The following is a 15048-nucleotide window of genomic DNA, read 5'->3' as shown; positions in this document are numbered from 1 at the left end:
GTGGCATTGTTTAGGAAAGGCTAAAATTTTCAAGCTTTTTATGACTGCATGAACATGAAGGATTTTCTCCTTAGCAATTATCTAAAAACTAAGTAAAATTTGATGCCACTCCACAGGAAAGACATCTTAACTAGCTGAATTCAAGAGTCAAAAGTAGTTTCTGACTGGAGCTACTTTGTGGCCATGCTTATAATCCCTAGAACGAGAAGTTTATTATAAAGCCCTGAGTATCTGAGAAAATTCACTGCATAGACCATTCACATTAGTCAATCTTTTTGGAATGCTCTAAAATTCTTTTTCCCTCCTAGATGTTTCAAGATTGTGAAACTTAGATTGTGTCAGACTTCCAAAAGGAATTAGTGGCTCATGGAACTGTACAGTCTCACTTCCAGCTAGTCACTTATGCAAAACTAGCCCAGGTAATTAGTGACAAAGTCATTACCATCTGATGGCTCTCTGGTGCAGTTGTCAAATGAGCTGGACATTTAAATCCCATTTCCAGTCGAGAGAGCACCATAAAAACTTCACTTTAATTGTTCTATGGTTGTGGCCATTTCAGTACACAAGAATTTAATCAGCATGAAAAGTGATCTATGAGGCAGGAGGTAGCCACCTCCCCGAAAGGGTTGAGGCTCACTGGCAAATGCCAGTCTGGGGAAGCCTTCGTTGCTTCTGCCCATGCAGCATTTATTTCCCAGCTAAATGTAGGTTTTCAGGCAGTGCTCCTCGGGGGCACACACGAGAATACGAGTTTATTTTTACTCCAATTAGTGTACACGGTGCTGTGAGGACACCGGAGTCAACAGGCCCCCAGCTTTGGAAGCCTCACATTCGAAGGCTAGCCTGCAACAGTACATAAAAATGAAATACAGAAATAGAATAATTTCAAGTGGGAATAGCAAATTAGGGCATCTACACGTTCAATAACACAAATACCAAGTGTATACTCACTTTGGGTGCCTGATATCTGGAAGGGAGCGATTAAGAGAAATTTTATCGCTCACAAAGATATTAAAACCATTTTCCCTGTATGCCTGGTCCACTTGCTCTGCATCAGTCATCGGGTAAGGTTTTCCCTGCTCTCCATTTCCTATGATAGATACAAAATAAACCTGTATCATTATGGCGAATCACAGCCTAAGTGGCCAGAGACTGACCCAAAAGCAGTCATCTTTTCTGTGAAAATTCTTCCTTCAACAACACTGTTTGTACATAGTCTGATATATATTCTGAGTTCTAAGAAAATCGCAGCACTGGGTTAACTTCATCAGCAAGACATGAGAAGTCATTCTTCCGCTCTACTCTGCGCTGGTTGGGCTTCAGCTGGAGTATTGTGTCCAGTTCTGGGCACCGCATTTCAAGAAAGATGTGGAGAAATTGGAGAGGTCCAGAGAAGAGCAACAAGAATGATTAAAGGACTAGAGAACATGACCTATGAAGGAAGGCTGAAAGAATTGGGTTTGTTTAGTTTGGAAAAAAGAAGACTGAGAGGGGACATGATAGCAGTTTTCAGGTATCTAAAAGGGTGTCATAAGGAGGTGGGAGAAAACTTGTTCATCTTAGCCTCTAAGGATAGAGCAAGAAGCAATGGGCTTAAACTGCAGCCAGGGAGGTTTAGGTTGGACATTAGGAAAAAGTTCCTAACTGTCAGGGTGGTTAAACACTGGAATAAACTGCCTAGGGAGGTTGTGGAATCTCCATCTCTGGAGATATTTAAAAGTAGGTTAGATAAATGTCTATCAGGGATGGTCTAGTAGACAGTATTTGGTCCTGCCATGAGGGCAGGGGACTGGACTCGATGACCTCTCGAGGTCCCTTCCAGTCCTAGAGTCTATGAAACTTATTTTAATGGGTACTGTATATTTTGCTAGAAACACACCACTCAGGTGTGCAAATATGAAACATTAAGCTCTTCACTCTGAAGCCAGAATTAAAGGAATAGAGACTGGTAGGACCAAAGCTGGATCCATTAGGTTTCTTTTGGTTTAAAGATGTGAGGGCATGTACATGGTATAAACATTTCTCATCTCAGCCTCCCCACTCATCCCAAAGCAGACACTGACATTTTAAAGGGAAACATTGGAAAATTTTTGTTAAGGTGAACAAGGCAGCCTCAACTTTACATTTCCACATGTTTGTAAGCGTCCTTCACCATCGTAACCCTTTTGTATTAGAATTTAAGCATTCTGAATTGTGTCTCAAACTAGGGAAACAGAACAGATTCCTCTAGAATGACAGCGCTTGTAGTTTTTACAAAACAATGTTTCTACTTTCATGGGTCCGCAATATTTGTCAGAACTGTAAAGGCATCTATAATTTTTTAAACAGCACCCACCCTCAAAGTGCCAATATGCTGCCACCATCTTCCTACTCAAGAGACTGGCAAAAATGCTTCATTCCCTGTACAGAGGCAGCTGATGTTGAGCAGTGTTAAGAACATACGAACATGCTGTTCCCCCACCTTCAGACTGCTGAATAAGGGACCACAGCATTTTATGATCCACATTAGATACATTTATAAGTGATCTTACATACCTATGCGCTCCAAGTCCCTCCTTATAGCTTCTTTATCATGCCAGTCCTTTTTCCTTTGTCCGTCAAAGTAAACTTCTTTCCTTTGCCTCACATGCGAGCCCTTTTAATACATACAAGATTAGAGCCATTACACCTTTGAAACACATTTATCCATCCATATCAGAGAGAAAAGCCAATCCCCCCTTTCCTTGCCCGAACCAGAACTTGCAGAAATGGCAGCTTTTATTTGCAGCTATGTCCAGCAGAAGATTTTGCTTTCCCCAAAACATTGTTCTATAATTATCGCCAAACAGGGATTTTTTTTTAGTTTGTGTTATCACGTATTGCAGTACAGGACCATACTTAATGGGTGCAATATCTGTTAGTAAGGACACCTTTAAAGTCCATTAAAAACTCATTTTCTCGTTAAAAGTTTACTGGCCTTATTTCCTATTTTATAATGGGCGACATATTTCAGAATCAGTACTAATCAGCATACAGTAGCACCTCAGAGTTACAAACACAAGCGTTACAAACTGACCAGTGAACCACACACCTTATTTGGAACTGAAAGAACACAATCAGGTAGCAGCAGAGACCAATAAATATATAAATAAATAAATAAAATTAAAAAGCAAATAAAGTACTGTGTTAAATGTAAACTACTAAAAAAAAATAAAGGGAAAGCAGCATTTTCCCTCTGCATAATAAAGTTTCAAACCTGCGTTAAGTCAATGTTCAGTTGTAAACTTTTGAAAGAACTACCATAACATTTTGTTCAGACTTCAGTGGTAGCCGTGTTAGTCTGTATCAGCAAAAAAACAAAACACACAAGGAGTCCTTGTGGCACCTTAGAGACTAACAAATTTATCTGGGCATAAGCTTTCGTGGGTAAAACCCACTTCATCAGATGTATGACGTAAAAGATACAGGAGCAGGTATAAATACATGAAAGGATGTAGGTTGCTTTACCAAGTGTTAAGTCAGTCTAACGAGATAAATCAATTAACAGCAGGATACCAAGGGAGGAGAAATAACTTTTGAAGTGGTAAGAGAGTGGCCCATTACAGACAGTTGACAAGAAGGTGTGAGTAACAGTAGGGAGAAATTAGTATTGGGGAAATTAAGTTTAGGTTTTGTAATGACCCAACCACTTCCAGTCTTTATTCAGGCCTAATCTGATGGTATCTAGTTTGCAAATTAATTCCAGTTCTGCAGCTTCATGTTGGAGTCTGTTTTTGAAGTTTTTTTGTTGAAGAATTGCCACTTTGAGGTCTGTTATTGAATGACCAGAGAGACTGAAGTGTTCTCCTACTGGTTTTTGAATGTTATGATTCCTGATGTCAGATTTGTGTCACGACTGTCCGGTTTGGCCAATGTACATGGCGGTGGGGCATTGCTGGCACAAGATGGCATATATCACCTTGGTAGATGTGCAGGTGAATGAGCCCCGGATGGTGTGGCTGATGTGGTTAGGTCCTATGATGGTGTCCCTTGAATAGATATGTGGACCAAGTTGGCACAGGGGTTTGTAGCAAGGTTTGGTTCCTGGGTTGGTGTTTTTGTTGTGTGGTGTGTAGTTGCTGTAATGGGCCACTCTCTTACCACTTCAAAAATCATTTTGTTCAGAGTTACAACCACCTCCTTTCTCGAGGTGTTCGTAACTCTCAGGTTCTACCGTACTATCATATTGGAATAAAATTGGAATACTCCCCTTAATAGCAAGTTTTCACATGAAGCGTGACCCCTATTATCTAGCCTTTTCACTGTAGCTTTCAAGTTTCAGGAACAATCAAGGCATTTTTCTGGGGTGGGGTGTATAAAGGGCAGGGTGATATCTGTACAAGACATAGAAATTGTGGTATGCAGGGCCAGAAACTTAATGAATCTCACCCCAGGTTTCTCGCCTGAATTTGGGGGACTAAATAAAATCTGAAAAGTTAGAGGAAAAAGTTGTCTGCCAATCATTCTCCATGATGTGATAATACACCAATGTGTATAAATGGGTACATTACTAGTAGAAATCACATCATAGAAACAGTTGTTTAACAAACATCAAATAGTATCTAGAAAATCCTGGCTTTTCAAAATTCCTCTTGTACTGAATGGTGAATTCCATAAGAGAGTATTAGGCATTCCAGTAAAAAAATAAAAGGTACACTTTTCTATGCAGGAGAAATTTTAGAGTATAGATAGTATGTATGGGGATATATACATATTTGCATATACGGAGTGTAACAGGGTGAAAAGAGGTCATTTTGTTTGCATCTTTTCAATAGAACGCAGATAGATTTCCTTTGTTCAAAAGCAGAGAAGTGACAGAGCTTACAGTCTGTAAAGTAAGACACACAAAAAAGATGCCTTTAGATTAAAATACTTGCAGCAGAAATATAGTGAGAATATTAAGCATAAGCACTTCCAAATCATAAGCCTAGAGTTGCTCTCTCTCAAGTAATGCCCCTTCCCCTAAAGTGCAAAACCCCCTCCCATCATTCTATTATTCCATTATAAATGAGTCTGCTGGATTTTTTCCTAAACCTACTCCACGTTCCATGTCACAATAAGAAATTTACCAGCACAAGCAAACACTTTGCTCCTCTTTCCACACTTCACAGACAGATACAGCTTTGGAGACTTAAGGAATCACAAAATAAAAGCATGGCTGGAGCTAGTGCTTTGGATGTCATAATATTAGTAACATTAACAGCTTCATTACTTCCTCTATACCCGTTGGTATCCAGGAAGTGGGCGGGGGAAGCCCGCCCACTGCGAAAGGACCTCCCCTCAGCCTAAGGGGAGGATCCACAGGTCTGTGATACCAAATAAATACGGGGGACAACTAATGAAAAAAAAAACAGGAACGGGAGTGAGGTCATAGGGCTACATGGAGGGAACCTGACGGTTACTTCCTCTATACAGCAGCTAGATACAGCATTCTACTGGGGCAGTTATCAAAAGACATTCTGGACAAAAAACAAACAAAAAAAAATCCTTGGCCCAGCATTTTGCACAATCTGATAACAAGCCTGTTTGGAGTCCCGTAACAGAGGCTCTTCATCTGTTTAAACAATTAAAATTTATGAACTCATCATTTTTATGCCTTGATTTGTCTTGGGAAAATTCTGTTCTTCAGAGCATTTCATTCTTCTCTTTTTACCCCAATAAATATTCATAACTGAATGGGCACCAAAGTATTGTACTGCAATCTGCAACTACTGAACATGCATCCTAATACTGTGAACTAAGCCTTACTTAGTCTATCCATCTAATAAAATAGAAAATCGACCAATCTAACATTTTTAGGACAACCAGACATGTCACTTGCAGTTCAAAATGATGTCATGAGACTAAATCCCAATTTAATCTCACTAACAGCTGCCATTGTAACACTAACCATATCTAATTGTTCTGCTGCACTAGTCTCATCTATAGTTACCCATTCGTTTCCATGTGTTATAATATAACAATCGAGCCTTTCAGTCTAGGATCACAAAATGACATACAATCAATCTTCACAGCAGCCTGGTAAGATCAGGATTATACCTATTTTGCAGATGGGCACACCGAAGCATAGCTGAGACTTGCCCACCTCAGACAGAAAGGTCCTAGTTATGTGTTCTGACTACTAAACCCCATTTAATCCCCTTGAATAAAAATGTTTGCAGGGTAGTATATTGAATTTTTCACCTCTTGCTGTTAGCAATTTTAGCTTTACTCTCATGGTTCATGATGTCATGGAAAGCAAGCTGATGGGGGTTCAAAGAAAAGCAGAGTCTAATGTCTGTGGTCAATTTATGAGCAAAGATTAAGAGACTTAAGTGTGGACAAGGAGGCGGATAAGTGAGACATTCTCCGAAAATATCTATAGTGTGCAAACAGTAAAAAAAAGAAAGGAATTATTTAGAATGGCACACAGCAGTATAACTACATCTCAGGATGTAATTAAGAAAAGTAAAAACCTTGACAAATGAGTGCTGGTTAGCCTGTTAAGGGGAAGCAGAAGAATTATTGTTTGGGACATTTAAAATTAAAGTAAACAGAATAGTAGGGAAAACTTCCTGTGGAGTAAATTCTGTATCAGCAGGGAGATGGACCAGGTGAACTTTTCCATCTACCTTATGATTCTATAATTATTGCAGCCTATCTTGTCCATTTTTTGGGATATCTTCCTACCACCAAAGGTGATGGATCACCTTTTACTTTAAATATTGCTTATTGGAGAAAATGGCCTTTTCTCCCTCCCACCAATAAATATCCCTTTATCAGCCACTGATCTCTGTCCAAATGCAGAGATTGCTAACATATACAGTAACTCCTCACTTAAAGTCGTCCCAGTTAAAATTGTTTCGTTGCTGATCAATTAGGGAACATGCTCGTTTAAAGTTGTGCAATGCTCCCTTCTAACATCTTTGGCAGCCGCCTGCTTTGTCCACTGCTTGCAGGAAGAGCAGCCCGTTGCAGCTAGCTGGTGGGGGCTTGTAACCAGGGTGGACCGGCAGCCCCCCTATCAGCTCCCTGCTCCCCTAAGTTCCCTGTGCTGCAGCCGCCCAGCAGGCTATCAATTGCTGGGCAGTTCAGCTGCCCCTCCTCCCACTGCCCTGTGCTACTCCTACCCTCTGCCTTGGAGCTGCTCCCAGAGACTCCTGCTAGCTGTGCGGGGGGGGGGGCACTAATGTCCCCCTCCCCCCTGCTCCTGCACCCTGCTTACCCCTTCTCCATATAGAGCAGGGAGGGGACACAGAGGGAGAGAGACAGAGAGCGCCTGGGGCAGCAGCTGCTGTCTCAACTTCCTGATCCACTTAAAAAGACAATGCACTTAAGAGTGGGGTCTGCTTACTTAAAGGGGCAGTGCGCATCTCTCTCTCCCACACACAAGGTGTGTGTCTGTCTCTGTCTGCTACGCTGTCTCTCCTCCCTGGTGTTCGTGCTGCCTTGTGTGAAAGGCTACATTAACAACAATGTGTTAACCCTGGAGGGCTCAGCCAAGTGCTAGTTCATCATTTAGCAGCAAGGCATTCCCTAGGAAATATCCCTCCCTCTTCCACCCTCTAACTTCACCACCTCAACCAAGGTTCACAATCATCATAGCTGTGAACAGTATTAAATTGTTTGTTTAAAACGTATACTGTGTGTATATCTATATCATATATAGTTTTTTGTCTGGTGAAAAAAATTTCCCTGGAACCTAACCCCCCCATTTACATTAATTCTTATGGGGAAATTGGATTCGCTTAACATCGTTTCGCTTAAAGTCGCATTTTTCAGGAACAGAACTACAACGTTAAGAGAGGAGTTACTGTTCATTTCATTTAATTAAAATCCTGGAAAACTTATTTTCCAGATATAGTTTGTGACACTCCCCTTCCGTTCATTTGACCCATGACTATGATAACATTTAATATTGGGTAATGAGCTGTAGCTCAGACATGTGTGTGATAGCTTGGTCTTTCTGAATAAAGGTCAATAGCTACATTCTACATGGACAAATCCTATGTGTTCTTTACCAACAAGTGGCAGATAACATGAGGTGAAGACAAGGAAGACAGGCCAGTGATGATGCAGGAGCAAGAAAAACTGGGGTAGCTGAGTTATTTCTGGCACAGAAATCTGAATGAGTTTTCAGCATGACTAAGCACACTTCGCTGTTCCGCCACAATAGGCAAAACAGTTTATCTTGGCTACCATATTTACTTCCAATTTTCCAGACAATATGCCACCAAGATCAAATCTCTCTCCAAAGTTCTCTTCAAAATGCACTATTATATATTACAGGATTTTTATTCTCTTGGCATACTGTTAAAAAAAGGCCAGTTCTGCTCACTAGCCTCTCACTATTTATCAGGGTGTTGCCTGCTCAATCCAAGTCATGGAAATGGTTGGCAAAATAGGAAAGTTTCCTTGCCAGGTGAGGTAGTTTTCTTTTTAAACACTGCTACGCGTGTGAACATGAGTAAGGCTCCGTGTTTGTCAGGGAGGTCACTGATTCCGTGACTTCCGCAGCAGCCCATGCGCTTGGCTTGGGAGCCACCTGAGCAGCTCGGGCAGCCCCTGGGCCGGTCACACGTGCTGCTGCTGGGGCAGTTTTGCCCCCACACCCTAGCAGCAGGAGTTTGGGTGTGGGGAAGCTCAGGGATGAGGATTGGGGTGCAGGGCGGTGCTTACCTGGGGGGGGGGCTCCCCAGAAGGGTGACAGGAACCCCGCTCCCTCAGCTCCTAGCTCCACGTGCTGCCTCCGCAGCGCCCACTGGCCGTGGTTCCCTGCCAGTGGGAGCGGCAGAACCGGGGCTTGGGGCAGAGCGGAAGCAGCACGTGGCGCTAGGAGGTTGCCGCTTCCCAGGAGCCGGACAGGGAGTCTGCCCCAGCCCCACCAATCCCCGCCCCCCGGCCGCACCCCACCAAAGCATCCACGGCACCCCTCCGGGCCGCGTCCCCCCCGAGCCATTCCCCCCCCCCCCCAAGTTTTAGTCGGGGTATATAGTAAAAGTCATGGACAAGTCACGGGCTGTGAATTCTTGTGTACTGCCCATGACCTGTCCATGACTGACTAAAAATACCCGTGACTAAAACGTAGCCTCAAACATGGGTACTACAGCAACTTGCCGAGCACAAACCACCTTGTGTCAGTAACTTCTCTGGCCTCCTGTTTAGAAAACTCTGGGCGTACGCAGCCCAGCAGAGAACCATGCTACTTGACCCATTTTATTGTTTGCTGTGACTGGATACCTGTTACAGAAGCATCACTGAAAGTCAATCTAGAAATTTTATCTAATCTCATGTTTATAATGTAACAAACTAGGATCAGACTTCGACATACAACTAGGGTCCAGTCAGTTTCACACCAGCACTGCCAAAAGAGGGAGAGAGGACAGCATGGGGCTACTTGTCATCCACCCCTCTCTCCAGTCCCCCTACTTGTTTCTTCCACCTAGCATCAATGCACAGTAAAACTATGACATTAGAGAGGATTCACACAAGCAAAAAGGGCAAATGTTAACCTGCTTTGGACACACACACACACACACACACACACACACACACACACCTCTTTATAAAAGCTATGGTAAATCTCAAATGCAAGGCTGATATAAAATGATCATAACAGCATATGCTACATTTTAGATCTTCTTGGTCTCAGAGATGCAGAAATTACATTACTCAATCCCAGCCAGGAGTACTCCATTACATTTCTCTGAATTCAGAGAAATGTTTCCAAATATTTGCTTTAACTGTGCCACTTACAAGCAACCAACATTTTCATAGGTTTTGCAGGTCACCATTAAAATATTATTTTTAAAAGTTTACTGAGAGTCCCTGGCAAGAATGACATCAACATTAGCAATATCTACTGCTAGATGTTAAGGCCTTGTCTGCACTACGGGGGTAAGTCGATCTAAGTTATACAACTCCAGCTACGTTAATAACGTAGCTGGAATCAACATAGCTTAGGTCGACTTACTGCGGTGTCTACACCGCGCTGTGTCAACAGGAGATGCTCTCCCGGTGACTTTCCTTACTCTCCTTGTTCCGGTGGAGTACCGGAGTCGATGGGAGAACAATCTGCAATCGATTTAGCACGTCTTCACTAGACCCACTAAATCAACCCCATGTGCATTGATCGCAACAGCATCGATCCCCGGTAAGTGTAGACATGCCCTATGTTTGAAGGCTACTATTACTCCTGTACTAGTCGCAGTAGTCAGCCTCATTAAAGTAGTCTGCCTCAGTTTCAATGAAACTTTTCAGCATTCACAACGCTCACATATGCAAAATACACTAGGCTTGTGACATCAGTCCAACTACAGAAGTCTGCTGAAGCTGAGTCACTAAGATCAGGGAGGGATTTTTTTTTTCTTCTTCAGTGTACTGCACTGTTGTGAATTTATCAATAAATGCTATCAAAACAGTCAAACCCCCTTTTATTATACGATCTCCCTCCTCCCCACACTACAAATTCCACGGTTATGAAATGTAATTAACAGTAGCACATGGGGTGGGACTACAGACTACATGTCATGGATTTAAACGGTGTGCGTGTGTGGGTGTGTGTGTGTGTGTGTGTGTTAAACTACTAACAGATTATTCCTCTTAATCTTGCTACCAGGGCCATTTAATAAGTGTTGCCGATGTTGATGTTATTTTTCCAAATGTATTTTTATGCATCTTTAATTCTTTTATAAACAGTATTTAAGCATCAGAAATCTAAACACAACACAACTGAGGAGCAGACTGTGTGGCTTTTTAAATGGCATCCTTCAGGGATGCTGCCTGGAATTTATCTTTAAGTAGTAAATTATGGATATTAAGCAGTCTGATAATCCCCATAAGCAGAAACTCTAGACTAAGTCTGAGCATGCTGCCTAGACAAATCTTTGGGACCGAGTTCAGCTTTAATTTTTAAACAAATGCATTTGTGGGTATAACTACGTTTTCTTGTGTTTTGTCACCAGTACTTACCATGCACTTCAATTACACATCAAAAGGCATTACCATATTTTGCCTAAGAGAATAAATAGGACTGTGCCTTGTTCTTGTTTAAAACATTAAATTTTAGTTTAGAAATGTGGAGGACATTCTTTGACAGCTGTATTTACAGAATCTGCAGATGCAGGATAGGTAGATAAGCATTTTACAGATGAGGGGTTTTGTCTATACAAACTATAGCTGTAAATTTAAGTGCTGGGCTAAGGCCTATTGAAACTTTGGAATTTTATGTTTTGTAAAACAAGAAACTGAGGCAGAGCAAAATTATATTTTTTTTAAAAGTCAGCTGTAAAGAGAAATTAAACCTTTTATAGATCTCAAAGCTGGATCATCATCATCTAGTCTAACCTCCTATGTAACAGGTATAGAATTTCACCCAGTAATTCCTACAGCAAGCCCATAACTTCTGGTTACCCTAAAGCATATTTTCCTTTCCTTAAAAACAAAGTTGTTTACCACTAAGAAGTGACTATTTTTGTAGCTATGTCTTAAACTAATCTCCCTCCTCTGTTTCCATCCTTCATTTTCACTGAAAATGAATTAAAGTAGAAAGGCATATTAAGCAATACATTGAAAATGGATTTAGACAGATTGCTGTAAATAGCCCCTTGTGTTGTCTACCATGCTTTTACTTAACATTCCGCCAAAGGAATCGATTAGCCTTCAAACAGCCAAACATACAAAAATGGAATTTTAATCTTTTGTTTAATCACTATTTAGTGTGCCTGGCTCCAGCCAGAATAAATGAAGAGAGGATGGAGATGTAAGCCAACTGTTTTCTGTATGAGGAAAAAGGATTTGAAGTACATACTCTAATCACAGTGATGCACAGTTTTCAAAACCTGTTCAGCAAACATTTGCTGGGACTGAAACTGGTAGAAACAAGAAAAGAGCAGCAGTATACAAAGACAAAGCTCTAATCAGCAGGGAGGTTATCCGTTTTGTCCCCATACTCATGTATTACAGTGCAAATACACAAGTTCCGCTGTAAGTTACAGTATGGGTTTGCTCTCTGCAGAAGGTGCTGACCAAAGCAAAATAAGGGGAGGAAGCAATGTTCCCTTAATTTTTTTACATCCATGTGCAGAATTAATTTTATGTGCACCAATACAGAAGTGATGTGTGGTGGGGGTGGGGCCAAGGGGTTCGGAGTGTGGGAGAGGGCTCAGCGATGGGGCAGAAGGGTGGGGTGCGGGCTCTGGCTGGGGATGAGGGGCTTGGGATGCAGGCTACCCCAGGGCTGCAGCGGGGAGAGACGACTCCCCCCAGCCCTCTCGTGCCACCGCAGCCCCAGGGTGTCTCTTCCTGGCCGCAACAGCCCTGGGGCCAAGGGAGAGGCCCCTCTCCCCCTGCTGCACAGCCACACAGCTTAGAGAGAAAGTAGGGAGGAAGGAATTCTTCTGTCAACCATTGCAAAAAAGTTGAGACTTGATGTAGAGCCATAGCGATATGTTAAGTAGGTTAACAGGTTAATGACCGAAATAAACAGCCGTGAATTACAGAGTACAGGAAAGCTTTATTTAAGAGGCCCCTGTCAAGGTTGAGCTCAAACTGAACCAGTCCTGAAAACGGTCCACTATTTTGAATCTTTTTACGCCACGTAGTTTAGATCCGACGCTGGCTGGCTTCTCTCCTGAGCTGTAGGGCAGACTCAGCCCCCAAAGGTGGGGAAGGAAGAGGACTTCAACTTTTCAAGATCTTGCAGACTAAAATGGAAGATCAAGAGAGTGGGGCTAACTCAGGGTCTGGCTAAAAAGAGATTATTTTGGATTAGTTTGTTCACTCTAAGGTTATGTCTACACTACATCTTATATTGGCATAATTTATTAAAAAACCACCCCCATGAGCACGTAAGTTACACCGACATAAGCGCTTGTGTGCACAGCACTATGTTGGTGGAAGAGCTTCTCCTACCAACACAGCTTCTGCCATTTGCGGAGGTGGTTTTATTATGCCAATGGGCGAGCTCTCTCCCGTTGGCATAGAGCATCTTCACCAAACTTGCTACAGCTGCGCTGCTGCAGTGCTGTAGGTATAGACATGGCTTAAGTGCAGCAATTTAATTCTATCAAGCTGAAGTGCGTCCACATTTCTGTGTTAGGCTGGGTTAAGGTACTTTCTTTGTTAATCATTGCATCCACACAGCTCTGCCCTTGCTCAAATGAACAGCTATGCATCCTGAGCAGATAGTCCATGGTGCAATGCTCCACTGCTCAGATCTATGCTTTGGTTAGCCTTGTGATGCATTGTGGGATACCTGCCAATCAGAATTCTGGGATTCGGGGAGTGAGGAATTAAAACTCAGTTCTTCTCCTTGCATCCATTTATTTTACCACTGCCATTTTTGAACTGTTGCCAGGCAGCATGAAAGACATGCTAAGTGCTGTGATTATGACAGTCATTAATATGAATAGAATTTTACAGATGCATTGGCAGTCGTAGAGGCAAATGGATTTGGTTGTATGACTTTGTAGGGCTTTGGATGCCACAGTGATATGGCTATAAGGAGGAGCAGCAGCATGAAACAGAGTAATTACATCTGCAGACCATGTACCTGCAGCACCTGTACTTGGTGGAAAGCCACTTCTGGGCTCAATCAACTAGCAGTCACTTGGGGGGGGGGGGGGAAGAGTGGGGAAGAGAACAGGACAGTGATACAGAACTGGAATGGCCAGCAGTGGCAGCAGAATTTCAGCATAGAATCATAGAATCATAGAATATCAGGGTTGGAAGGGACCTCAGGAGGTCATCTAGTCCAACCCCCTGTTCAAAGCAGGACCAATTCCCAACTAAATCATCCCAGCCAGGGCTTTGTCAAGCCTGACCTTAAAAACCTCTAAGGAAGGAGATTCCACCACCTCCCTAGGTAACCCATTCCAGTGCTTCACCACACTTCTAGTGAAAAAGTTTTTCCTAATATCCAACCTAAACCTCCCCCACTGCATGACAAAGGTCACTTTCCTAGAAATCTGGGCAGAGCATCCTGGAGCTACGGTGGCAGAATACCAACACGAGAATTCCCCCTAGCACGTTGAAGCATGTTGCTATCATCATCTGGAAGCTCACCACCCCTAATTGCTACTTGGCAGTAGCAAACCAGTTTTGTATTGGTAGATCTAACATCAGAGACCTTCTGAATGTTATGGAGAGCCAGAGAGCCTGCCTCTGAAGAATGTCCGAAGTGGTCAGAGAAACAGGGGCAGGGACACATTGTGCTCCCACTTTGGAGACCGGGTAGTTATAGGTAATGAATGTACCGTAATCAGAAAATGACTGAAATATGTATGGATTTTATTAAGAATAGATACTACCCAGAGGGGTGGGAAGAGGGAGGTTATGTAATGGCTGGGTTGAGCTGTATCTCAATGAAATTATGCAGCTCAGTTACTCCAAAATAGCTTTCTTTGACAGGGTAACAAGCCTTGTGGATAGGAGGGAAGTGGTAGATGGGGTATAGCTTGAGTTTAATAAGGTTTTCAATACTGTCACACATGAGCTTCTCAGGAGCTACTATAGGGGGTGCATAACTGGTTGTAAAATTGTTCCCAGAGAGTAGTTATCGGTGGTACACAGTCAAGCTGGAAGGGCATAACGAGTGGGGTCCTGCCGGGATTAGTTCTGGGTCCAGTTCTGTTCAACATCTTCATGACAGAGAGAGTACACGTATAGTTTGTGGACGATACCAAGCTGGGTGGGGTTGCACGTGCTTTGGAGGATAGGATTAAAATTCAAAATGACCTGAACAAACTGGAGAAATGGTCTGAAGTAAAAAGGATGAAATTTAATGAGGACAAATGCAAAGTACTCCACTTAGGAAGGAACAATCAGTGGCACACATACAAAATGAGAAATGACTGCCTAGGAAGGAGTACTGCAGGAAGGGATCTGGGGGTCATAGTGGATCACAAGCTAAATATGAATCAACTGTGTAACACTGTTGCAAAAAAAAAAAGCAAACATCATTCAGGGATGCATTAGCAGGAGTGTTATAAGCAAAACAAGAAGGAATAATTCTGCTCTATTCTGCGCTGATTAGGCCTCAACTGGAGTATT

The 15048-nt window shown here is 42.5% G+C and overlaps 1 protein-coding gene across 1 annotated transcript in view; it reads right to left on the bottom strand.

Moving 5' to 3' along the window:
• GALNT10 (polypeptide N-acetylgalactosaminyltransferase 10) overlaps positions 1-15048 on the bottom strand; it is a 123711-nt gene that overhangs the window by 68496 nt on the left and 40167 nt on the right. The window contains exons 2-3 of the mRNA XM_026659334.2: positions 2536-2635; positions 952-1090 (exon numbers count right to left, since the gene is read on the bottom strand). Of these exons, the coding sequence (XP_026515119.1) occupies positions 952-1090; positions 2536-2635 (239 nt within the window). The remainder of the gene's footprint in view (positions 1-951; positions 1091-2535; positions 2636-15048) is intronic.

This window comes from Terrapene carolina, unplaced genomic scaffold, assembly GCF_002925995.2.
Source record: "Terrapene carolina triunguis isolate 2854851 unplaced genomic scaffold, T_m_triunguis-2.0 Scaffold629, whole genome shotgun sequence".
Classification (NCBI taxonomy): domain Eukaryota; kingdom Metazoa; phylum Chordata; order Testudines; family Emydidae; genus Terrapene; species Terrapene triunguis.
The sequence above is the reverse complement of the archived record's forward strand: the minus strand, read 5'-3'. Positions and strand labels throughout refer to the sequence as shown.